The sequence below is a fragment of the Phaseolus vulgaris genome, chromosome 9 (assembly GCF_051622355.1).
Source record: "Phaseolus vulgaris cultivar YP4 chromosome 9, ASM5162235v1, whole genome shotgun sequence".
Taxonomy (NCBI): Eukaryota; Viridiplantae; Streptophyta; class Magnoliopsida; order Fabales; family Fabaceae; genus Phaseolus; species Phaseolus vulgaris.
This window is the reverse complement of record NC_143506.1, coordinates 25306397-25333302: the sequence shown is the minus strand read 5'-3', so window position 1 is coordinate 25333302 and position 26906 is coordinate 25306397. Positions and strand designations below refer to the sequence as shown.

General features: G+C 32.9%; 2 protein-coding genes across 5 annotated transcripts; both read right to left on the bottom strand.

Moving 5' to 3' along the window:
• Window positions 1–1021: 1021 nt before the first annotated feature.
• LOC137820834 (2-oxoisovalerate dehydrogenase subunit alpha 2, mitochondrial) lies at window positions 1022–18087 on the bottom strand. 4 transcript variants are annotated; one of them, XR_016515450.1, is made up of 9 exons: window positions 17737–18082; window positions 13155–13292; window positions 12880–13062; window positions 12537–12694; window positions 12313–12438; window positions 11894–12005; window positions 11641–11780; window positions 11353–11538; window positions 1022–1252 (listed from the first exon to the last, which is right to left on the bottom strand). XR_016515450.1 is itself a non-coding variant. In XM_068625103.1 (9 exons), exons 1-9 carry the CDS (start codon window positions 17974–17976, stop codon window positions 1085–1087), a joined length of 1425 nt encoding a protein of 474 aa, XP_068481204.1. In that variant the 5' UTR covers window positions 17977–18087; the 3' UTR covers window positions 1022–1084. The 4 variants fall into 4 exon arrangements, 3 of the variants coding, with proteins under 3 accessions (XP_068481204.1, XP_068481205.1, XP_090151129.1); XM_068625103.1 differs by having other exon boundaries at window positions 12313–12412; window positions 17737–18087; XM_068625104.1 differs by lacking the exon at window positions 17737–18082 and adding an exon at window positions 14824–15761 and having other exon boundaries at window positions 12313–12412.
• Window positions 18088–24407: 6320 nt separating this feature from the next.
• LOC137822890 (NAC domain-containing protein 104) lies at window positions 24408–25602 on the bottom strand. Its single transcript, XM_068627907.2, has 3 exons — window positions 25408–25602; window positions 24999–25273; window positions 24408–24794 (listed from the first exon to the last, which is right to left on the bottom strand). Exons 1-3 carry the CDS (start codon window positions 25568–25570, stop codon window positions 24621–24623), a joined length of 612 nt encoding a protein of 203 aa, XP_068484008.1. The 5' UTR covers window positions 25571–25602; the 3' UTR covers window positions 24408–24620.
• Between the last annotated feature and the right edge of the window lie 1304 nt (window positions 25603–26906).

Here is a 26906-nt window from a genome sequence, read left to right as displayed (position 1 = left end):
GAACACATAGAAAACAATTTGTTAAAGAGTCACATGAAGGAGGTCTCATGGGTAATTTTGGAGTTGATAAATCTCTTGAGCTTTTAAAAGAAAAATTCTTTTGACCCCATACGAGGAAAGAATTCAAAGACATTGTCATAGATGTATCTCATGTTTAAAACCAAAATCTAAGACAATGCCTCATGGACTTTATACTCTTTTGTCTCTTGCTTATTCTCCATGGGAAGACATTAACATGGATTTCATTTTAGGGCTTCCTAGGACACAAAGAGGTTTTGATTCCATCTTTGTGGTAGTGAATAGGTTTAGCAAGATGGCTCATTTCACATTCTGTCATAAATTGGATGATGTTAACAATATTCCATAGTTTTTGGATAGAGATCCAAAATTTGTTTGCCATTTTTGGAGAACTCTTTCGGAAAGGCTAGGACGACTCAGCTCGAAGTGGACTTTGGCCGACTTTGCTCAACCTAGGCCTGATTTTCTTGGCTCAACCTGGATCGGCCGAGTCAAAATCCAACCCAAAATGCAATTTGGATAATCCAAAAATGTATCTAATCTTATATTTAATCCATATCCAATTAAATGGGTTGGATTTAAAATCCAAAAATATGGATTTGGATTTGAAATAAATCCATTTAAATGGATTAAAACTAATATGGATTTGGATAATTATGGATAGGAAATTTTGTAATTTGGATTTTTTTTTTTGCTAAAGAGTAAACTACATGTTAGTAAGCTAATTTTTATTTTTACTTTTAATATATATATATATATATATATATATATATATATTAAAACTAATTAAATCATGTAAATATTTAATGAATTAATAATCTCAAATAGATGAATGGAAAAAATTAATAATATTAAATTATTCAATCAATTATTAAAATTTAATTTGTAATGGTTCATAATTTAATTAAGATCCTATTATATATTTATATAATTATATTTTTTATAAATCAATTTTAATATTTTACGCATAATATAAAAATTAAAAAAAAAACTGAAAATAGTCTAGTGGAAAATCAGGACATGTAAATTATTAGCAGCAGTGAAATTTGCTTTAGCATATTGAAGTCTACCCAGAAATATTTCCTGGATACTCTTCGGGCTGTTCTTTTACAATCTTCTTCAGCCATTGCTCCTGCTCACGGAGATTGGATGGAGGAACATCATAAACATCACGAAAAGCTTCTGCAAGTGGAGGTTTCTCTACACTCTCTGCAACTTGAATTGTGTGCAGAAGCTGTAGTAGGAAAAATTATTAGTAAGAACAACAATTGAATAATGTTTGTGAGAGCCGCCTAAATCAAATTCAAAACAGTAATACAACTTCAATTGTGATCATAAACGAAGTTGTCATATTTCCCTTGGTTCCAGGAATTGTCACCAAGGAAGAAATTTTTTAAGAGGTGCCTACAGTATTCACGATTTTGAAAATAGAAGTACAAGATCCTGGGTACAATTTTTTGTAGTTCCAACGAACTAAGTTTATCAAATGCACTATGCTCCATACCTTTGGCATGTGTAATTATTCAAGGAATAATTTCTAAAAGCTATCATCATATTGAAATCCAATGAATATAGTTTCAGTATTCATTATTATGATGATGACAAAACTACAACCCACAACAAACTGAGTTCTTATACCACAGACATGGGGTATCAAGGTAAATTTGTTAAAACAGGTCCACCAACAAAATACTTGTGTAAAAATAAACACAGAAGTCTACCGAACCAAGCCAAGAATCATGCTCCATGTTCAGGACACTGATAGGGAAATGATTACAGTTAAAGATAAGGACAATTAAGTAACACATATTGAAAAGTTATTTAAGATTCCATCTATTAATATGTTATATAACTCTTTTAAAATAGAGTTAGTAGTTAGTTTTGTAAAGAAAAGGGTTATATAACTCTTTTAAAACAGAGTTACTAGTTAGTTTTGTAATAGAAAGGGGTTTATAAGTCCTTCTAAGGTGCTTTGAATGAAAGAATAACAGTTTTACTTCAATCCTATCAATAATTGTGTTGTGAGAGCATACCTTTGTGTGTGTCAGTGAACACCAAAGTGAGAACAGTGTGAGTTGTGTTGTCCAGAGGGAAAAGGGAGATTATTACTGGAAACTACTTTAACAGTGGTATCAACTTTCTAGGTGAGATGGTGACCAATAAAAAATTAGAATCAAGGGTGGATTTTTTGGAGAAACTGGTGGCAGATTCCCAAGCAGCAACCCAGAAATCTTTACAAGGTTTACAACAAGCTATTGAAGGTTTAATTTCTTCCATGTTTGTTGGGAGCAGTTTACAGCAGATTCCATCTTCTTCTTTCACAAATCAAGAACTTGTGAAGAACTCTTCTCGGTGCTTAATCGAACCCAATTGCCTTTTCCATCATTCGATGGATCCAATTTCCGGGATTGGAAGGCCAAAGTGGAGCAATTTTTCGAATTAGAGGACACCCAATACAACAAAGAGCAAGATTACTGTTGCTTTAAATGGAGGGCAAGGCTTTTGCGTGGCAGAGTCACTACATTAAGACTTTTGATTTCCAACATCAATCTTGGACACAAATCTTGAAGGATGCGGCTCAAAGATTTGATGATGGTACCTTTGATAATCCTATGGCTGAATTAACTCAATTAAAACAGGGAAGTTCTTTAGTTGATTATTTGGAAAAATTTGACAATCTGTTGGCCAGAGTTATGGTTTCGGACGAAAAGACTTTGAGTTTCTTTTTTTGTCAGGTTTAACGGTAAGATTGGAGAAATCAGTCTGTTTACACAGTCCAACTACTCTTCAAGAAGCAGTGCAGTTAGCCCGTCTCCCGAAAGATCTATTGCAGGAATTGACCAAGGAAATTCATGGGGTTTCAATGGGAAGTTCAGAGGAGCAACACAAAAATTTTAAAACTGGGAATTAGTCCCAGTTTTACCATAAATCTGCACCTATTACTACATTACAATCTCATGCTGCACCAAGTTCCTTTAAGCCACTCTTAGGATTGGACAGCAAGACTATTACTACAGGTTCAATTTCCAGAAAAGAGATAAGTGATCGTATCTCTAAAGGGTTGTGCAGATTTTGTGGTGAAAAATGGGATAAGAACCATAGAAATAAATGTAAGGTTTGGGGCAAATTACATGTTATTTTTGTTTCCCAAGATCAAATGAAGGAAAAGGATGCTTCAGACAAAGATGCGGAGATGAATTTAATTACACAGAGTCTAGAATTGTTGCATGAATCGTCAGTACATGTTTCTTTACATGCACTTCAAGGAGTGGCTGGTGGGAGTACTCTACAACTAACTGGTATGATTAAAAAACAGAGCATTCCATTTAATGGACATAGGTAGTACCCACAACTTTATTAATGAGAAGTGGATGAAATCATTGGGTTTAAAGACAATTTTCATAAATGATTTTTTAGTAATTGTGATTTCGGATAGACAACTCATAATCATTGTTAGATATAATTAGATATTATGTGATATTATGAGATATTATAGATATTATTAGATATCTCATATTTATGTAATGGGCTTAGCCCATATGTTTCTTTTCCTATATAAACATAACCCTATGTGTTCAATATACACAAGGAATTTACTCTATTCATTCTTTTCCTTTAATATGGTATCAGAGCATAAGGTTAGGGTTTAGGGTTCAATTTTTATTAGTGAACCCACTATTCATTGGAATTTTCCAACCACCGCCCCACTGTTTCGCCGGAGCTACCACTACCTCGTCGGAGTCGTCGTCGGAGTCGTCGAACCCGTCGCTGGAATCTCGTTGGACCTGTCGCCGGAACCGTCATCGGAATCTCGCCGGATTCGTCACCGGAAACTCAGTGGAATCTCGTCGGAGCCTTCGCTGGAGACGCTGCCGGAATCGCTGTCGGAGCCTTCATCTTTGTTGCTGCCGCCAATTAACCGGTGACTGGATTTGTCCTTATCTTCTATGGCTTTTTCCGCTGCCGCTTGGCTTCTTTCGTTGCCGCTACCGCTATGGCTTCTTCCGCAGTCATTATGCCGGATTCATCTATTTATACTAATTACGTCAATGATCATCTTTCCATTGACAAATTGGATGGAACCAATTATGACACTTGGGCATCAGATATTAAATTATGGCTTAAGTGTCAAGGTTATGTTGATCATCTTACTCATCCTACTGTTGCTGAAAATTGATGCTCAATTATGCATTGTTATCAAATCGACCATTCACTCATCTTTAAAACAAATTTTCCGTACCTATGAGACATGTTCAGAAGTTTGGGAACAAGCAAAATTATTATACACCAATGATACTCAACGTCTTTATGGTGTGTGTCAAAATCTTCTCACAATTGTTGCTCCCAAACGTCTTGATGGTATAATGGCAGAATATCTAGGTAAACACACCACTGATATAACGTCTCATGCTGATGACTCTTCTGCTTTAGTCTCCCAACATAATGATCGTACTCGCCCTCACAAGCCGGGCAAAGTGCGTCACAAGTGTGACCATTGTGGCAAACTTGGCCACAAAATTGACAGATGTTATGCCTTACATGGTCGTCCTCCTAGATCTATTGTAGTTGCTCAAATTGCCCATGTGCAACCTTCTACCATGGACCATACTTCAATTGATACCCCAGGCCAGCCTGCTATTTTCAATGAATTTCTTAAATGGTATGAGGATCGTCAGAACCCTAGTTCCACGGCTTCTGTTGCACATTCAGGTACATCTTTTGTTAGCCTCACTCACTCCACTTCCCATGGGCCTTGGGTTCTAGATTCAGGTGCCACTGATCACATTACTGGTAATAAATCTTTTTTCTCTTCGCTATCTACTACGGGTTATTTACCTTCGGTTACCATGGCCAATGGATATAAGGTACCATCACATGGTGTTGGTACTATTAATCTTTTTTCTTCTTTATCTATTGATAATGTTCTTTATGTCCCTGGGTCTCCATTTAACTTATTATCCATTAGTCGTCTCACCCGTTCCCTTGATTGTGTTATTTCTTTTACCAAAGATTCTGTTACTTTACAGAACAGGAGTTCGGGATGGATGATTGGCACCGGATGTGAGTCTTATGGACTTTATCAACTACAGATCTCTGCACATGTTGGCGCGATTATGGATTCTCCATCTCTCATTCATGCTCAGTTGGGTCATCCTAGTCTTGCCAAGATGCAATAGCTTGTTCCAAGTTTGTCTAATATGTCTACTTTATCGTGTGAGTCGTGTCAGTTAGGGAAGCACATTCGTAGTTCTTTTCCTAGTAGTGTCTCACAACGTGCTTCATCTCCTTTTGCCTTAGTTCACTCTGACATTTGGGGACCAAGTCGTATTAAGTCTAATTTAGGATTTCAGTATTTTGTTACTTTTATTGATGATTATTCAAGATGTACTTGGGTATTTTTATTGAAAAACCGTTCTGAGTTGTTTTCTATATTTCAAATATTTTACAATGAAATTAAAAATCAATTTGGAATTTCCATCCGAACTTTGCGCAGTGATAATGGACGTGAGTATCTTTCTCATTCTTTTAAAAAATTTATGGCTTCTCATGGTATTCTTCATCAAACTTCATGTGCTTATACACCTCAACAAAATGGGGTAGCTGAGCGTAAGAATAGACATCTTATTGAAACAACTCGTACTATTTTAATCCATGGTGATGTTTCTCAGCGTTTTTGGGGTGATGCTGTTCTTTGTGCATGTTATCTCATTAATCGCATGCCATCTTCAGTTTTAGATAACAAAATTCCTCATTCTATTTTATTTCCACATGACCCTCTCCACTCTTTACCTCCCAAAGTTTTTGGGTCCACATGTTTTGTTCATAATTTTAATCCTGGTCTTAATAAATTATCTCCTAAGTCACACAAATGTGTCTTTTTAGGGTTCACTAGATCACAAAAAGGATATAAATGTTTCTCACCGTCTTTAAACCGTTATTTTATTTCAGCAGATGTCACCTTCAGTGAATCTTCCCTTTACTTTAAGTCTTGTCCTTCTCTTTCAATTTTTTCATCTAATCAAGTTAATATTCCTCTTGTTGTGCCTAGTGCACCTAACGATTCACCACCGCCACCAACTCTTCAGGTGTATAGTCGTCGTCAAACGTCTCATCGTCCATCAGCAGACTCTATTCTGGTGCCAACACCTCATCCCCCTCCGACTGTTGAACCTGATCTGCCTATTGCTATCCGTAAAGGTATACGTTCTACTCGTAATCCCTCTCCACATTATACTGCTTTGAGTTACCATAGACTAACTCAACCCTTTTATACCTGCCTTTCGTCTATTTCTTCTGTATCCATTCCAAAATCTGTAGGTGATGCCTTAGCTCATCTTGGTTGGCATCAGGCCATGCTTGATGAAATGAATGAGCTTCAGAATAATGGAACTTGGGAACTTGTTCCTTTACCATCTAGGAAATCTGTTGTTGGTTGCAGGTGGATTTTTGCTATCAAAGTTTGTCCTGATGGTACTATTGATCGTCTCAAAGCTCGTCTTGTGGCTAAGGGTTATACCCAAATTTTTGGTTTAGACTATGGTGATATTTTTTCTCCAGTAGCAAAGATGGTCTTTGTTCGCTTATTCATAGCTATGGATGCTCTTCAACAATGGCCTCTTTATCAACTGGATGTCAAAAATGCTTTTCTTAATGGGGATTTGCAGGAAGAAATTTATATGGAGCAACCTCCCAGTTTTGTTGCTCAGGGGGAGTCTTCTGGATTGGTATGTCGTCTTCGCAAATCCTTATATGGCCTCAAACAGTCATCTAGGGCTTGTTTGGAAAATTTAGCAATGTTGTTCAACAATTTGGTATGACTCGCAGTGAAGGAGATCATTTAGTTTTTTATCGTCACTCGAGTGTTGGGTGTATCTATCTCGTAGTATATGTTGATGACATTTTTCTTACAGGCAGTGATCACCATGGCATCTCACAAGTAAAACAACACCTTTGTCAACACTTTCAGACAAAAGATCTTGGCAAACTTAGATATTTCTTGGGGATTGAGGTAGCACAATCCAATACTGGTATTGTTATCTCTCAAAGAAAATATGCATTAGATATTTTGGAGGAAATTGGGTTGATGAATTCAAAATCTGTTGATACTCCCATGGATCTCAATTTCAAGCTTTTACCCAATTAGGGGGAGCCTCTTTCAGATCCTGAGAAGTACAGGAGATTAGTTGGAAAATTGAACTATCTCACTGTTACTCGTCTTGATATTTCCTTTGCAGTCAGTGTAGTGAGTCAATTTCTTAATTCTCCATGTGAAGATCATTGGAATGCATTCATTCGTATAGTGAAGTACATTAAAGGCTCTCTTGGAAAAGGTTTGTTATATGGTCATAATAACCATACTAAAATCGTTTGTTATTCAGATGCTGATTGGGCAGGATCTCCATTTGATAGAAGATCAACTTCTGGTTATTGTGTCTCCATTGGTGATAACTTGATCTCTTGGAAGAGCAAGAAACAAAGTGTTGTGGCAAGATTTAGTGCAGAAACAGAATATAGAGTTATGGCCTCGGCTACTTGTGAGCTTATTTGGCTTAAACAGTTACTTAAAGAATTGCAATTTGGAGAGGTTACTCAAATGACACTTATATGTGATAATCAGACTGCTCTTCATATTAGCTCAAATCCAGTTTTTCATGAAAGGACAAAACATGTTGATATTGATTGTCATTTCATTCGAGAAAAGATTATATCGGGAGATATCAAGACTGAGTTTGTTAATTCAAATAATCAATTAGCAGATATTTTTACTAAACCCTTACGAGGGCCTAGGATTGATTTCATTTGTAACAAGCTGGGCACATATGATCTATATGCACCAGCTTGAGGGGGAGTGTTAGATATTATTAGATATTATTAGATATAATTAGATATTATGTGATATTATGAGATATTATAGATATTGTTAAATATCTCATATTTATGTAATGGGCTTAGCCCATATGTTTCTTTTCCTATATAAACATAACCCTATGTGTTCAATATACACAAGGGATTTGCTCTATTCATTCTTTTCCTTTAATAATCACTAAACAGTGTTTGGGGATTGACTAGTAGTTTCATAATCAGAGTTTTCAGACTGACTTTTTGGTATTTATCTAGTACTAATTTTAGAGTTATTTTGGGCATGCAATGGTTTCAAACATTAGGAGAGCTTGTATGGAATTGTGCACAACTAACTATGTCTTTCAACCATAAGGGAGATAAGGGGTGACTTTAGTAGGAGAAAAACAACAAAATAATAATATTCAAATTTCCAATAAAGTTAAGCTTGCAGAGGGTCAACCTATGTTATTAGCCATACAAGGTGCAACTACTTTTCATATTGCATCCCATTCTCAGTTTATGCATTTCGAGTGCACAACAACAACAACTGGATGAATTATTAACTCAATTTGAAGATGTTTTTCAAGAACCTACCCAACTTCCACCACCTAAAAGGTATGACCATAGAATCATTTTAAATAGTGATGTTCCTGTTTCTTTGAAACCTTATAGGTATCCTCACAACCAGAAAAATGAAATTAAAAGACATAAAACAATTGTTATCAACTGGATTTATTAGAGAGAGTTCTAGTTGTTATGCTTCTCCCTTGGTTTTGGTTAAAAAGATTGGCGTTGTTGCACTGATTTCAGAAAGTTGAAAGCTATGACTATTAAAAAAAAATTCATATACCCTTGATTGAGGATCTTTTGGATGAATTGTATGGGCCTACTTATTTTTCAAAATTAGACCTAAGAAGTGGATATAATCAGGTTAGAATGCATCCATCGGATATTTATAAAACAACTTTTAGGACTCATAGTGGGCTGTATGAGTGGGTAGTTTTGCCTTTTGGTCTTAGCAATGCCCCTGCTACATTTCAAAATCTTATGAATGATTCTTATTTAAGGAAATTCATATTGGTTTTCTTTGATGATATATTAATCTATACTAAGACTTGGGTAGACCATATTAGGTGCATTGACATAACGTTGACCTTATTACGCAATCATAATTTATTTTAGAATAAAAAGAAATGTAGCTTTGGAAAGACACAGGTAAATTATTTGGGACATCAAATTTCTATGCAAGGAGTCCAACCTGATCTAGAAAAAATATTGGTTGTTCAAGAATGGTCACAACCTACCAATTTAAAGGAGTTGCGTGGATTCTTGGGACTGTCTGGCTACTATAGACGTTTTATTCAGGGGTATGGTAAGATTGCAACACCTTTGACAGCTTTACTGCAAAAAGATATTCCTTATGTGTGGGGTTCCACAGGTTAAAAAAAGGCAATAACCACTGCTCCAGTTTTAATATTACCAAATTTTTTGCAATCTTTTACTATTGAAACTTATGCTTCAAGAATAGGGATTGGAACGGTGCTCATGCAATCTAATCACCCTATTGCACACTTAAGTAAGGCAATGAGACCTAAATATCAATTGTTATCTGCATATGAGAAAGAATTTTTTGCTATTCTATTTGCAGTAAAAAAGTGGCAGCATTATTTTTAGATCAATACGTGGTAATAAAAACAGATCAAAAGGCTTTGAAGTATTTGCTGGAGCAACCCCCTACAACAATGTTACAGAATTGGGGTTTGGACAAGCTCATGGGTTTGGATTTCCACATTGAATACAAAAAAGGTAAAACAATGTAGTAGTTGATGTGCTGTCACGAAACCCTACCTAAGGTAAGTTAGCTTCAATGTTTGTAATAACTTCTGAATTAATTCAGAGAGTTAAGGATTCTTGGCCAGTAGATCAAAATTTCAAAATGTTATTGATAGTATTCGCTTGACTAAAAATCCCCATAAACATTATACTTTTGAGAATGATTTATGGAGGAGAAAAGGTAAGTTAGTGGTGGGAGACAATGCAGAATTGCGTCAACAGATTCTCCAACACTTTCATGATTCAGCGATTGGAGGCCATTCAAGATATGAGATGACTTATAGAAGGATTAAAGATCACTTCTATTGGAAGGGTATGCAGAAGGAGGTAAAAAAATGGGTCCAGCATTGTCATCTATGTAAAAAATGTAAGCCTTTACTTCAATTTCCTGTGGGTATATTACAACCATTATCTATTCCTGATAGACCTTGGAAATCTATATCCATGGAATTTATTGTTGGTCTCCCTAAATCTTGTTTTATGACTGTGATTTTTGTTGTTATAGACTGTTTAACTAAGTATGCTCATTTTTTGCCACTTGCACATCCTTTTGGAGGCTAAGGTGGCATCCCTTTTCATGGACAATATTATCAAGCTTCATGGCTGGCCACAGGACATTATATCGGATGTTCATGAGTCATTTTTGGATTGAGTTGATGCACAAGAATGGTGTCAAGCTGCTGCGCTCAACGACTTTTCATCCACAGATAAATGGTCAAACAGAGGCTGTAAACAAATCCATTGAGGCTTATCTTCGATGTGTTTCCTAGGACACTCCTTCCAAGTGGACTGAGTACTTACCTCTTGCGAAATTGTGGTACAACACCAAATTTCATACAGCTATACAGTTGACTCCATTTGAAGCTCTTTATGGCTATCCTTCCTCTATTTCCACAAGTTAGTTGCCCGATATTATGGTCCCTACAAGGTTTTAGAAAGGATTGGCAATGTGGCTTATAAACTGGAATTACCTACTGACTCTAAGATTCATAATCTTTTGCATGTTTCCTTACTCAAACCATCGCATGGAAATAAACCAGTATCTACAACTTTACCTTTTGCTGACAGTGATGGTCATTTCATTCCACAACCATTGGCTATTCTAGCTCGTAGAATGAAGAAACAAAACAATAAATCTGTAACTGAAGTTTTGGTGCAATGGACTGAGACAAATCCAGAAGATGCAGTTAGGAGAAACCTCTATAAAATGCAACAAAAATTTCCAGACTTTAAATGGGTGTAGGGGTCGGGCCTTGTGGTCAAGTCCTTGTTCATGGAGGGGACATTTGTTATATAACTCTTTTAAAACAGAGTTAGTAGTTAGTTTTGTAACAGAAAGGGGTTATATAACTCTTTTAAAATAGAGTTAGTAGTTAGTTTTGTAACAGAAAGGGGGTTTATAAGTCATTCTAAGGTGCTTTGAATGAAAGAATAACAGTTTTACTTCTATCCTACCAACAACTGTGTTGTGAGAGCATACCTTTGTGTGTGTGAGTGAACACTAAAGTGAGAACAGTGAGTTGTGTGGTCCAGAGGGAAAAGGGAGATTATTACTGGAAACTACTTCAACATAATAGGACTAGCAATTAGAGTAAGATGAATTTGTTAGACACTGTGATGTATTAGTATGGATTCTAGTATCAACATTATGTCTATAACCTGCTGTCTCAAATTGTTTATAAGCTCTGACTCTGCCCGATCATTCCACCAACCATTATTTTCTAGCCACTTTCTAAATCTAGCCACAGGATCACGTGCCACTCTCCACCATTCAATCTCATTTGCGGGACGATACTTGGTGGAGTCATCTGATGTGCTATGGTGTCCCACTCTGTACGTAAGAGCCTGAAAAAAGAATCAAATAAAACATTGGTCTGCCATTAAAATGCTTTGATATTGGACCACACTACCAAATTTCTTTTAACCAAGCCCAAATTGTCACTTTACTTCTATTAGAATTGGTCTCTCTTCAGTAATTGCCATTTGACGAGCAGTTTGAACAGCACTGTAGATGGCCAGGGCATCATTGCCATCTACGCGGATGCTACGGACTCCATATGATTGTCCTTTCACGACTACACCATCACCTATGCATAACAATAAACACATAACCTGGTACACAATACGCCTATAGATACTGCAAGACAACGCTAAACCTGACCAAATGGAAGAAATTTCCATAGAGAGAAAAGAAAATTACTTCGAAACTGATCTGAAATGGGGGTACTAATAGCCCATCCATTGTTCCGGCATATAAAAATAACTGGGGCCTCTGTAACCGCTGCAAAATTTAAAGCAGCATGGAAATCTCCCTGTCATTAAACAATGCGTAAGAATATGACAAGAGAAATGTTCTCAAGTTACTAAAGATCATTTGCTAATGAAAACAAAAAGCATTGCACTGCATCCATTTACATGAATGAGATAACTGGAAAATAAAATAAAATACGCACATTCCAAAACTAGAAATAGGTATTTGAGTACGAAAAAACTGTATCCTAAAGTGATAATATATTGCCTAGAGTTTATGTTCTAGATCTATGTTTGGTTGATTTAATTTCCAACAAAATTTATTTTTCGATAAAGGGAGAAATGGATCTTCTATTATGGTAAAGTTACCTCACTAGATCCACCATCACCAAAGTAAGTTACAGCGCATGCATCCTTCTTATCCATCTTTAAGGAATAAGCAGCTCCAACAGCATGGGGAATTTGTGTACTATAGACCAAGGTAAATTTTTCATTCTGTAATTTTCATATTCATGATGCAAAGAGGCATAGATGGATAAATATATAGAGAAATAAACATCAAAGCCTTGTATATCAAAGCTTTTAATACTCACGCAATAGTTGATGCTATTGTAAAGTAATTATGTTTGTTGGAACCATAATGAGCTGGCATCTGCCTTCCTTTCCCATTATCATATTTATTGGAAAATAACTGGTTTGCAAATTCTTGCAGAGTAAAACCACGCCATAACAAGACTCCCGCTTCCCTATACTGCATGCAACCAAATTTGTTATTTTTGTTAAATCATTTTCCAACCTTAATCAAACAAACCAAAGAAGCAAAACATATGATAAACTACGAGGAAATTTTATAACTACGAAAATCATTTTATAGGTTTCTGAATATAAATTCAAAAGTTTAAAAACACTAATTTCTTTGTGTCATGCATTTGAAACCTGAGGGAAAACAACATCGTCCATGGAAAGAGCAGCAGCTGAAGCAACATTAATAGCCTCCTCTCCTATTGCCGTCACATAAAACGATATTCTACCTTGTCTTTGTGCTTCATAGAAGATAGTATCCATAGATCGGAGAGTAACCATGTCAGTGTACATCTTAACAGCAACTTCCTCGCTGACCTAATATTATTGATATCCATCAGTTTCATTTCCATATACTTTCCCTCTGGACAAGCAAAAATTGTGAAATGGTAGGTCGAAGATGTGAAAACCTGCACAAAATTATGACCCATGATCGCCTGCCCATTATCATCAAGGACACGGTAGCAGGGTATTCTCTCTTTAACTGATTCTGATATAAACTTCATTTCAGGGATGAGTTCTACTGTTCCTCCAGGAAAATCAATGCCCTGCAATATCCAGTTAGATGCAAACGTTCATATACATAGCTCAGTATGACGCTTCCTACAATTCAAGAATGTATTGCTTTCTAATTATAGGAGGAAAAACAAATAAATTTACATTGATGATATAGTGGTATTTAATAATTCATATAGTATCCAAACTGAAATTATTCCAACTCTTCATTTTTCATAAATATTCGCTCCTTTAGACAGCATCAGAATTTAACATTCTGAATAAAAAATTCATGGTTCTATTGCATTTTGGATCATGAACTCTCAATCCATATACTATCATCACAATTTTAGATTATGAATCAAGTCATACCACGGGAAGTTAGGGTCACCAAGGAACAAATTTAGTCCTCCTGAATTACTTTATTAATACAGAATTCAGGGGAATTTAGAGAATCTAGCTCAAATTCAAATTGCAGTTATATTCAGGATCATCAAGGCTATATGACATACCATCCCAACATCTTTCCGATATGATTAGTGTTCACACTGCAGGTCAACTGAAGGTATGTAGACACATACAATATCAATTTTACATTATGAATAAAGAAATTTTCCATTTAGAGCCACGAAGGGTCAAGCTTACCGTCCACGTTTTAGATCATGAATAAAGAGTTCATACTCAAGGTATCCCCATCTCGATTTAGAATCATTGAACAAAACATTCATCTAGCAATCGGTAAAGGGCCATTTTAGGTTACACCATTCTGAATTTACACTACAAATAAAGAATTCTTTCAACAGTTTTATTTTGGGGCATACCATCCCGATTTTACATTACCAATAAAAAATTCTTTAAGCGTACCATTCAACTTTTGCATCACGAATGAAGAGTTCATACCGAGTTTCCTTCAAGGATCGAAGTTATCCAAACCCCGTTTGATATCTTGGTACAAAGAATTCATCTAGATTAAGGGTCATTAAGGCTCATACATACCATCCTGACACTATGAATAAAAAAATGTTATGTTTCAAAAATTGGTATGACTTATTCCCTATACACTCACTCTCAATCTTTAAGAAATTGTAGAGTGTACAGAAAACTAGAGAACTTATTATTCTCCAAAAAAATAGAACAAAGAACTTATATATAATTTTGACTTATAATTTTTCTGAAATCTATACAACACCGCCACGAACCATCTTTCTTTCTCACCAACACCAAAGGAAAAGCATAAGAACTAGTGATTTCTCTTATAAATCATGTCGACAATAAGTGTTGCACCTGTCTCTCAATTTCTTCTTTTTGAGAATGGGGATATCTATATGCCCACGGTGGGTTCAAAAGGCAGATTTATGGATATCCTCATCAGTTTGGTAAAATAACATGCCTCATGTAGTTCATCCAAAAAACCCTCTATCAAAGGAATAAGAAACTTTTGAGTAGAGAAGATAGCATTGAGTTTCCCCAAATTTTACATTTCATCCTATGATTTTTATCCCACTTCTCACCACAGAATCTACACAAGCCTTTAGCAATCCTGTCACTAACTTCCTTTCGAGATATAGAGGTTGAAGTGTTTACCTTTAGAATCCGCAGTAGCTGGTGTAGACACAGAGGGTGTGTACTGATTCTGACTTAAATTGGTTATAGAAGGAATCCTAAGAGAAATAATTGGAGCTGACCATGTTCTTGTAGATCTTGGTTGAGTGTCAGTACTGGCCGCACTTCTTTGCAACATTTTCTTTTCTAAATCTTTTAAAATGTCTTCCCTGAAGTCTTGCAAGATGCACAGCTTCTTGCAGCGACTGAGGTTTGTGAATTCTCACAGATTTCTCTAATTTAGTCTTTAATACCGACAAAAAAAAAACTTAAGGCCATCGATACTAAGACTGCTACACGAGCCAAAGAGAATCAAAAGCTTCCAAATATTCTCCCGATTCTTCTTGTTGTTGCAATCTTGATTATTCAGCCACCGTATCTTCAAAAGCACTATCAACAAATCTACCTGCCACATCCTCTAAAATTTGTTCCCAAGACTTGTTCTTGAGAAACTAGGCTGATGCATGTAATGTCGCTGCCAAGAGAAAGCTTTTCCATCCATGGATAACAGCAACAACTTCCCACGTTGTGCTTCCGGGGTAGACTCCAATTCAAATAATTGTTCGGCCTTTGCTCTCCAATCATGAAATTAGTACCATCAAACATAGGAAATTGTATATGTGCACGTTCAAGAACCGAAGGACTCATATCAGATGAAACAGAAATCAACATTATTCAAAATGGCATTGCCTCCATTCAAAGCTGTGATTGAAGAAACTAAATTCTTGAAGCATATGCTGCATCGACTCCAAAGATCTCTTTAGTGGCTTCTTGCGCATCTTGGAATGTAGTCCAATGATTACATACGGATTTCTAAATCCTTGGTGGTCACCATCCTTCCTCTTAAAAATTAGTATGGCTTACTCCATAAACACTCACTCTCAATTCTTCAAGAAACTGATTGTAGAGGATACAGGAAACTAGAGAACTTCTCATTATTCTTAAAAAAAAAACAAAACAAAGAACCTATATATAGTTTTGGCTTACAACAAAAACTGTTTTCCTAAGAGAGAATTAGCTAAACAACAAAATTTGAATTCTGTTTGGCAATTTGGCAAATTCCACTTAGGGTGTACACCATCTAAATTTCCTATTATGAATAAAAATCCATATTGAAAAATTGCATCATAGTCGTCGTTCGTATCATCCAAGTTTTAATTATGCATAGAGTTCATTAAATAGTTTTCACTTCGTTTGTTAGAGAGAAAAGAAAGAAAGAGAAAGGATGAGTGGAAATGGAGATAGTTTTAATGAAAGAAAATATTTTTATTTACAATATTATTTTATTTGACTGTTTTCTAATTTATATATTTTTATTTTTATTTTATTCATTTATTAAATTTTTAAAAAAGATAAAAAAAATAGATCTCAACTATATTAGAATTGTTTTTAGTATGAGTTATGACAAAAAAATATTTTTATTACAATATTATTTTATTTGACTTTTTTTATAGTTTATATATTATTATTATTTTATTCATTTATTAAATTTTAAAAAAATTGAAAAGATAAAAAATAGATCTCAACTATATTAGAATTGTTTTAGTATGAATTGTGACAAACAAAAAAAAAGCACAACGTATGTTTATGTTTTGTTATTCGCACATTCCACTCCTTTCCTCTTACATTTGCACGAAAAATTATCAAAACGATACACTTCCTTCCTTGATTTAATTTTCCACTTTTTTTCATCCAACCAAACCCAACAAACAGTAGTAGTTAAATGAAATCGAACAATCAAATTAGCAAACCAACATAGACAATAATACTTCGTATTCGAAACCCATTTTTGCAAACCATGTTTTCTTTTTACATTTCGAAGAAATGTTAAAAAAATCTAAATTTTATATACTTTAGATCTTTTGATTATAAAAAAATTACATAATGTAAAAAATAAGTTTTGATATAGAAATACATTTCAGACATTGTAATTCAAAAATATATTCTTTAAGATACATTTCTAGATTTTTTATAAGATAAGATGAATTGTATTTCTAAATTATATAATTCATAAATGTATTTTAAATTATACAAATCTCATAAATACCTTTTCAACCATATATATTTTGAATTATATAATTTAAAATACGTTTTAGAGTAAATAATTTAAAATATATTTTTAAACTCACAAATATATTATGAATTATATAATTTATAATATTTTTTTAATTTTAAATTACAAAATTTAAAATAAATTTTTAATTATATAATCGGAATATAATTAGAGTGTTTTCACATTTACGTAGAGACAAAAATAATACATTTTTTTTATTTTATTTTTGGATATTGGACCCAGCCAAGATCCAAATCCGGATTAGAAAAACTTTTAAATAAAATTTATGGACCAAACTAAAAGCTAAAAGAAAAAATAAATATATAGTCATTTTGATTCTGAAAATGTAAATAAGGAAAACGAATTTTTTTATTTAATCTTTAAATAAAAATAATTACCTCTTATTATTAATTTCCGTATAATCATTTTATCATTAACACTAGTGAGAATATTCCTTTAATGTGTATTCTCAGTTTTATTATATTAAAATGATATAATTTTAAATATATATATATATTATTTATTATTTTTATGAGTAATTATGTTTTTTTTTTCAAAATAGCCATGAAGTTACAAATTTGATGGACGAAATTATAATTTTTCTACATAAAAAATAGTTATTTCATCTATCAAATACTAATTAATTATCAAATAACGCACACATCAGTTAACTTAATTATTTTTTAGTTTAATAAGCTCTTGTTGAACTCCTAATTGTTTTGTTTTCTTATATTCCATAAAAATAGTAAGGTAGCGCAGAAAGAGAAATCGAATCAGAAAATGCAACAAAAAGCCATGGAATGGTGGAAAAGTGAAAAAGCAGGAGATGAAGGAAAAAGTACCTGGTCCTGATGAACATTCCTATTCAATGTGGAAGGATTCTCCGCGGTAGTGGAGACAAATCGATGCGAAGAGAGAGGTGAGAGTGATAAATCGCAAATCTGCGTGAGGTTTCTGAAATTAGGGTGGAGTTGATTGGAACAGCGTGGAGAATTTGGAATTAGCGAAACGGAGAAGTTCTTAGATTTGAAAAGGGAGAAGATGGTGACAAACTTCCTCATCGTGTGAAACGCGAAACGCATATACAAAACGTCGTTACGAGACTCAGCAAATGAATCTTTCTATGATTTATAAACAGTTATCATTTGATTTTGGTAACTGCATTAGTGCCTTTCGAGGCCAAGTTAGGTCACATGTTGAATTTAGTCTAAAATTGGTGTTAAAACAATTTTTTATTTCAGAATTTCTTAAATTAATTTTAATTTATACTTATTCTTCCTAGAGTTGTATGAAATATGTATTATTTTATTTTTAAATATCATTTAAAATTTTTGAAATATTATCTTATTATGTAGGTATGGTTTTATTGATACTTTTACAGCACTATTTATTTATGGACTGCCACGTCAGCCTAACGTGAAAGCAATATCGCTAATATAGTAAATTAATAATGAATAACTAATAATAATAATAATAAATTGCTTATTCTATAAATTAGGTTGACGGCTGTGTACATCAATGTTGCGTGGGTGCTGACTGCTGATTCAGTCTTATCCTCGTTAACTCAATTGCATCACGCAATTAATAAATTTTCACAAATTTTATTTAGAAAAAAAAATTGTAATTATGATTTATTTATTTTTTAATTATAATTTTATATAATTAAAAAAAATTATTATATTGGAACATATTATTTTCGATACTCTATTAGTGTTACAATTTGATAAAGAAAAAATATTTATAAAATAAATTATAATTTAATAAATTATAATTTAATAAATTATAATTTAATAAATTATAATTTAAAGTAAAATTTATGGATAAAGTTAATGTATAATAAATATTATAAATGTGCATAGTGTCATAGTTAAGATTACAAATTTGAAAAAGAAATCACATGCGTAATAAAAGACAATCAAATTTTTATATAATTTAGGGATTTGTAGTCATTATCTTCACAAGCTTTCTCATTTATCGCTTAAGAGGCAGGTCAAAGAGTTATTTCACCGCATTAGGATGACTACATAGAAAGTTGTAACACTTATCCAACATATCTTCATCCTGCATGTTCATCTTCACTAACATTTCCCATAAATTAGATTCAAAGTACTGGAAAGTCGATGTACGACAAAGTGTGTGCATGTGTTCACGAAATATGGAGTTTCGTTCTTCTTCAGCAACAACACGACATCTGTTATGTTACAGATTTTCTTCTATAGCATTAGTCACTCGCTGTGATGACAAAGCGACAACCTTAGATGAAATGGTTTGTCGCTCAGCAATATGACACAACCATCTGACTGATCGCTACCCTTCCCAAAGATATCAATTAATCCTTCAAACCTTGTATTAAGTCTTTCCAATTTAATATCAATGGCATCCACCATGAGGGCTTTTCTTTTTGATCCCCTAGAAGAAGAAGTACCACCTGATGGTTGGGATGACTGAGGTGTCAGATTAGGGCCAGGACTATAAGAATCGACATTAGGGCCAGTTGAGCGAGGAGTTTCACATTGCGTCGCATATATCTGGCTCCTCCGGGATGTACTCCATATTGTGATCGTTAAGATCTACATTAAAATGATGAAACTGAGTTCGAGTTGATGATTGTAGTGTTGTTCTCCCACCGTGGCCTCTAGCACGATCAAGCCCCCATAAGTTTTCCATCAAGTAGTAGTGCCTCATGGGTTTAACGCGCCACTTTGCGGTTGTGGGTTTTGCTTGTTCATTAATGAAAAGAAATGCATTGATATTCATAATTAATGGTTAATGTATACGATAAGTCAACAAAAGGTTGAATACGTTACCTTTATCAACACATTCCACATTTCATCCTCAGGCTAAAAAAATTTCGAGCTTTGATTCCAAGTGAAACCACTCAGTCCTCTAAATAGATCATGGATCTCATGCCATTTGCTCTTAAGGCTTTTCTGCCTGTTCTTCACATGATTTTTTGTAATCCCTACCAATCCACTCTAATGTAGGGATTTAACGATGTTTGTGTAATCCTGGGTCGTCCAACTACCGTCAATGCGATTACCCATAAATGCCTCATCGATCATGGCATTCAGCAATCGAAAATCCATGTCAGAAGTCCAATTTTTGTGTTCATGGATACCTGCAGATGACTCCAGAGCAATACCCTTTCAGTGATCCATGATAAAACCTAAAAAAATAAACTTTTGCTATAAAAAATTGAATGTCAACATTCACTACAAGAAAAATTGGAATTACATACAGCCAAAATCCGTATATAAAACAGGTTTATATACGGATTACATACGAGCAAAAATCCGTATATAAAACTGTCGTAGGTAAGCGTTACATACGGAGAATCCGTATGTAATGCAAAAAAAAAAATCTTTATTATTATTATCTTTTTTAATTATTATTATTAATATAATTTATACATATTATTATTAATATAATTTTACATATTATTATTAATATAATTTTACATATTATTATTAATATAATTTATACTTATTATTATTAATACAACTTATACTTATTATTATTAATATAACTTATACATATTATTATTAATATAATTTATACTTATTATTATTAATATAATTTATACATATTATTAATATAATTTATACATATTATTATTAATATAATTTATACTTATTATTATAAATATAATTTAAACTTATTATTATTAATATAATTTATACAATTTACAATAATAATAATATAAATTATATTCATATTATTAATATAATATTCAATATTCATATTTTTAATATTATATTCATATTATTAACATTATTCATATTATTAATAATATTTTTAATGTTATTAATAATATTGTTAATATTATATTCATATTATTAATATTATATTTCATATTATTATGATATTCATATTATTAATATTATATTCATTTTATTTATATTATTAATATTATTAATATTATATTCATATTATTAATATTATTAGTATTATTAATTTTATTAGTATTATTAATATTATAAAAGATTATTAGTATTATTAATATTATTTGTATTATTAATATTATTAGTATTATTAATGTTATTAGTATTATAAAATATTTTTAGTATTATTAATATTATTAGTATTATTAGTATTATAAAATATTATTAGTATTATTAGTTTTATTACTATTATTAGTATTATTAATATTATTAGTATTATTAGTATTATTATTAATAATAAGTATAATAAAAATCATAATAATATAAAAGAAGTTGACTGTTGTAGTGGTTAAAGGAACCTGTGTTCGAATTCCATCCGTTGCAGATTTTTGTTTTATGGTGTCAAAGTTACATACGGATGTAATCCGTATTATCCGTATCTAATGTTGATTTTACATACAGATTTTGATCCGTATGTAATAATCCGTATATAATTCGCGTTTTTCTTGTACTGATTAAACCATGACATTTTGTTGGGTTACTATGACGAGGAAGACATGGAAAAAGGAACGGTGGAGGCAGCGATGGTAGCAATGATGACAGTAGCAATGGAGACTACAAGACAAAGAGAAATTTGTTTTAGCGCAAAGTGAGCAGTGAGAGAGCAAGACACAAAAATAGGATAAATAAACATATTACACTGGTTTTGAATAACAACAGATGTAATATAACTATTATTTTGTTAAAACTTTTTGTTTTACTTTGAAAGACATATTACATTGATTGGATGGACCAACCGGTGTAATATGTCTAAAGTCAAACCTAATTAATTTTAAATTGCTGGTTTTTACTCTATAAGACATATTACACTGGTTGGATGGACCAATTGGTGTAATATGTCTAACGCCAAAATTAAGTTTTTTTTTACTCTGAAAAGAACATATTACACTGGTTGGTCCTTACAACCGGTGTAATATATGCAAATATTTTATTTGCACCGGTTCTCAATTAACTGACCTATATGTCGTTGTAGAATGTGTTTTGTGCACTAATGTGGTCCATAGAAGGGGTAGGGAATAAGTTGTCATTGTCATTGATGCAGATGTGTTGCTATCAACTACTTTAGGACACAATGAGCAAGTAGGATTTGTTGGAGGGACATGCTCATACGCCGTTGTTATTAGCTTACGTTGATCATCTGGCCTGTAGAATGTGAGAGGGTGAGCGTCGAAGGAATTGAAGTTGGTCTCCCACGAACGTAAGTTAAGTAAGCTTGGAATCCTTATCCCCAAATTGAGGTTGTGGTGCTTAACATTGGGTTGTTGTCACTGAGCAACATTCGCTATGAGACTGCTGATAAAGGTCTCATATAAGCCTTTGTGAAAATGTGGCACCGCAACACCAACAGTTTCCACCTCCCTATTTGTGAGATACCATCACTTTGGATGATGTGTCAATATTGTTGTGTCTCTCCATTGTGAGATAGTTTTATTTGTATGTGATGCTAGATTTAACATCAACGTAATTATTTTTAAAAAATAACATATTACATATTATCCATTTTACATTGGTTAAAGAATGAAATGATGTAAAAGGGTACATATTACATCGATTATGGTCATAACCGATAATCAATGTAATACGGGCCTTTACTAAAGTCATATGTAACCTTATAATGCTATTACATTGGTTTTGGGAATAATCCATGTAAAAAAGGAATATAACATTGGTTCCGAGAACAACCATGTAAAAAGATGGGATATTACTTTGGTTATGGAATAATTTATGTAATAAGTGTCGTATTTACTTTTTTTTATTTAATTCTTTTAAATACGCTTTTATATATCGATTAATTTTTAAAATCGATATAAAATATGTTTCACTTTCTACAATGGTGACATCTACATCGACGTAAAATCTAATAAATAACTTTTGGTATAATTACATTGGTCTTTACATTTAGGGTCAATATTCAATTTACTACAATGATTTTTTAAAAAATCAATTTGGTTCCAAGTTTTTTTAAAAAGTATGCAATTTGGTCCCTTTTGTTAGATTGACATGAACGACATTAAGTGGTGAAGAGGTGGTGCATAATGTGGACATTTATGCATAAATTGAGTCCACGCATTATTCCATGTTTATAATTAATTATTAATTATATTTATTTTTAACTTTTGAATATTATCTCTCCATCTGCATAAACTCTAATCCCAAACTCATAAGCAAATATCACCTCTCCATTTGCACAAACCCTAATCCAAAACTCATAAGTGAAATCACAACTCGTGCAGGTTCAATTTCTCGTGGTTACCGTCTTTTGGTTCGTCAAGCAATACAATGTTGATGTCCAAGACCTATTTATTGTTGTCGTTTTGGGTTTTAGAGGCAAATTTGGAGAAGAGGTTGGCAAAGGAGAGTGTGTAAGCGGAGTGGGCGTGGATGGCGAGGCGGAGGGCGTAGTGGATAGAGTTTCAAAATTTGGGGGAGCTAGCTTTAGCGGTGGGGAATTGGAGGGGAGGTTTTGAGAGAGGAAGCGGTGGACTCGCTTCTTCACTAAATCTGGAAGATCTTGTTGGTCTTCTTCTTCCTCCATTGTTCTGTTTCTTCACCAACAAAGCTTTGGAGGCCCTTTTATTTTTTGAAAAGGCTGAAATTTCAATATCTTAACTCAACAACATTCTCTTAAGCAACAATATCAAATGTGGAATTGCAAATCTTCAATTCAATTTCCTCTTTACATCAATTTTCTCTTTTTTTTTTCTTTAGTGGGTGGATCCTTATGTTTTAATTTTTTTTTCTCAGATTCATCAATTGACTAGGTTTCACATTTTCTCTTGTATTCAACACTACTACAAAGAAACTTAGGATTCAATTTTGATTGGTTCAGATAAAGCTCTTTTTTCTTCTTCTTGTCGTTTGGTTTGGGTTATGAATGAATTTAATTCAGTTAAATAATTTAATTTAAATGAAATCATAATGGAGAAGAGTGTTAGAATACTAGATTACACCTGAAGACACCTGTAAATAAAACTGTCACTTTGTATGTCACACACTCTGCCACGTACTCACCAGTTATCGCCGTTCATGCCAATCTAACAAAAGGGACCAAATTTTATACTTTTTAAAAAAACTTAGGACCAAATTGATTTTTTTAAAAACCACTGTAGTAAATTGAATATTGACCTTAAATGTAGGGACCAAAGAGGTAATTATACCATAACTTTATATAAAATGTATTTTTTTAGCAGTCACCCTTTGCCAATGTTACTTCTAGCTTCAATCATTTCTAAAGAAAAAATAGATAAGATGAAAAGGAAAAATCATAAATATTAGGGATGATAATGCAGGATCAGTCATGTGGATCGGCCCGCAACCTGTATCAACCTGTATCAAAAAGCGCAGAACAAGCTTACTAATCTAACCTACTAACCTGCTAAATTAATTGACTAATAAGTTAACATAAAAAAAAATCTAAAAGGTGAAAATATACCTCGGTGGAAACAAGAATTAGTTATATAGTTGCTTTATATTAGAAAAGCCTATTTTTAATTAAGTTTTTTAATTAAATTTAACTAATACTGATAATTAGCACAACCCAAATATAAAATTATAATTCTAAACAAATCAAATTTTATATGGTTTAGAAATTAAAGCCAAAATTTCAATTTCATGAACAAAACACATCCTGAGATATTGGCATTGTTCTACTACATACTCGATTTGAACCTTACTCTGCCATTAATTTGCATGTAAAAAAGGCCATCATTGAACCCCCTTCATTTCAAACAATTCAAAATTATAATTAAGAACAAGTCTTTATATATAAGTATACAATATTCAATCTAATTAGGCATGACAATTTCTTCCAGATCATCATCCAAGGACAGATAAACTTCATCTAGCCATGAAAGCTCTGATCCACTCTCATCGTCATCATCGCTATAGCTGTTTACACCTTGTTCAGACCTCATCTTCTCGTAAACTCTGCACAAAACCCACTTGCTCCAACTTTGATCCTGTGTTAGGACAACAACATTACTTAAATGAAAAATTAATATTCTTTAACTCACTCCCTTTTTCAGCTCAAATTTAATAATTAACGAGCATAAAACTTTGACTCACATCTTATTTAATTAACTTCTCTCACGATTAATACAAAAAGTATGTTCTTAATTCTCCTCTAATTAGCTTAAACAAATGAATAAAACAAAGTCACTTACATGTTTTCTTCTTCTCCTAGAACTTCTATAGGACGCAGTGTCAAACCCAGAGGAACATATATGATATTCTTGCATTACCCAATTGGTTTCAGTACCATGTGGAGCTTCTTCACCAATGTGGAATACCAAGTATTTCTTCGTTCCCACTTTCTCGTCAAAAGTTGAAAATATAGGTTCAGTGACACCTATTTCCTTCCAACACCCATTTTCCATTGTTCTGTTTTCATTCACTTTGGTAAAGAAATAGTACTGATTCCCACTTAACAAAGCCTTACCTGTATAGAGTATAAACATATGCATGCATGAATAACACACAAGAAATGGTCATGCCATTGTTATATATCATCATAACATATATATAATGTATATATATATATAGTTTTGAAAACTTGAACAGAAGTTAACATACCATTTAGTTCCCAAGGATGAAGCCGAGAGAAATCGAGGTCTGGGATTATGTTGGGATGACATGGAATAAGAGAAGCCTTGCAATAGAGAAAGTGAAGAACGAGTTCTTCATCAGTTGGAGAGAAGAAAAACCCAGGAGGAAGGTTGAAACTTGCATCTTCCATCTTCTATGTTCTTGAATTTGATAATTCAGTTTTAATTTGTGAATATATATAATGAAAAATAGCAAGAGATAGAGAAAGAGAAAGAGAAAGTTTTTTGTTAGTATTATTATTATTATTCAAAACTTGAGTGAGTTGCTGTAAGAAAGGCGGCGCTACGTGTAAAAGCATGATAAGAAAGTGGGACCTATTAAGAAGGGCAATGCCGGCCAAGGAAGCTATCAAAAGAAGCCAGCGAAAATTACAACTTAAGTTAACATTAAATCATTAAATTAGTGTATGGTTAGTTAATTAGGAAGGATAAGGATTAAGGAACATGAGACCCACATCTGGTTTTGTGCATGGTGCATTAAAAATTTTCACGTTTGTTTAATTATCTGTTGCTTTAACCTAACGGCCATAAACCATGACAATACGCTTTCCCACCCACTAATCATTGCAGTTGCATGCAGATTTCACACACAAGGGTTATGATGAGATATTTCTCACCAATGTTCTATACATAAACTAATGATATCTATAGGTGGATCTTACTTTACAACAGTTTGAATATAGTCTGAATTTTGTTTGCAACTTTAGCAAAATTGTCTAAACAGATTGTTTAATAAGAAAAATAGAGCAAACCATAAAATATGAGCAATGACAAGAATAATAAAAGATTATTACATAAATTATTTTGATTAACTCAAATTCAGATTATATGTAGTCTATTTAAGAAATTATCTGGATTACAACGAGTATTTTTATCTTTTCAGGTTATAATGAGTATTTTTATCTCTCTAGGTTACAACGGATATTCTCACCTCTCCATATTATAAAGAGTGTTCACACATTCATAGGTTACACATTCTTAACCTCCTCCAGATATTAAAAACTGTCCAAATAAATAAATAAAAAACACTCTTAAAGAGAGTACAAAGAATATTCACACTAGTATAACTTCATAAAGTAAAGAATTACAATTGTTTTACACTCAACCCAAAAGATTAGACACTCTAATGACTAAATTAGACACTACTGCAAATCTTGTATTTTCAGCAAGATTACTAGTGTAGTTTTTATTACTTGGTTTGCCTACCTTTCATTTTCACCTCTAGTACCTATATATAGCTTTTCAAATCTATTATTTGATACTTTAATTAATTAATTTTGGGTAATTACAATATCTTCATATCTTTATCTATTTGATGATAGATCCTCAAAACAAAAAGTTTGGATTTCTAATCTTTTAATTTGATCTTGCTTTAAATTTGTTTAAGAAACTAATTTAAAAATATTTGAAATATGTGTACAAAATTAAAACATGATTAGAAAATATTTTCATTCCATATAAATATGT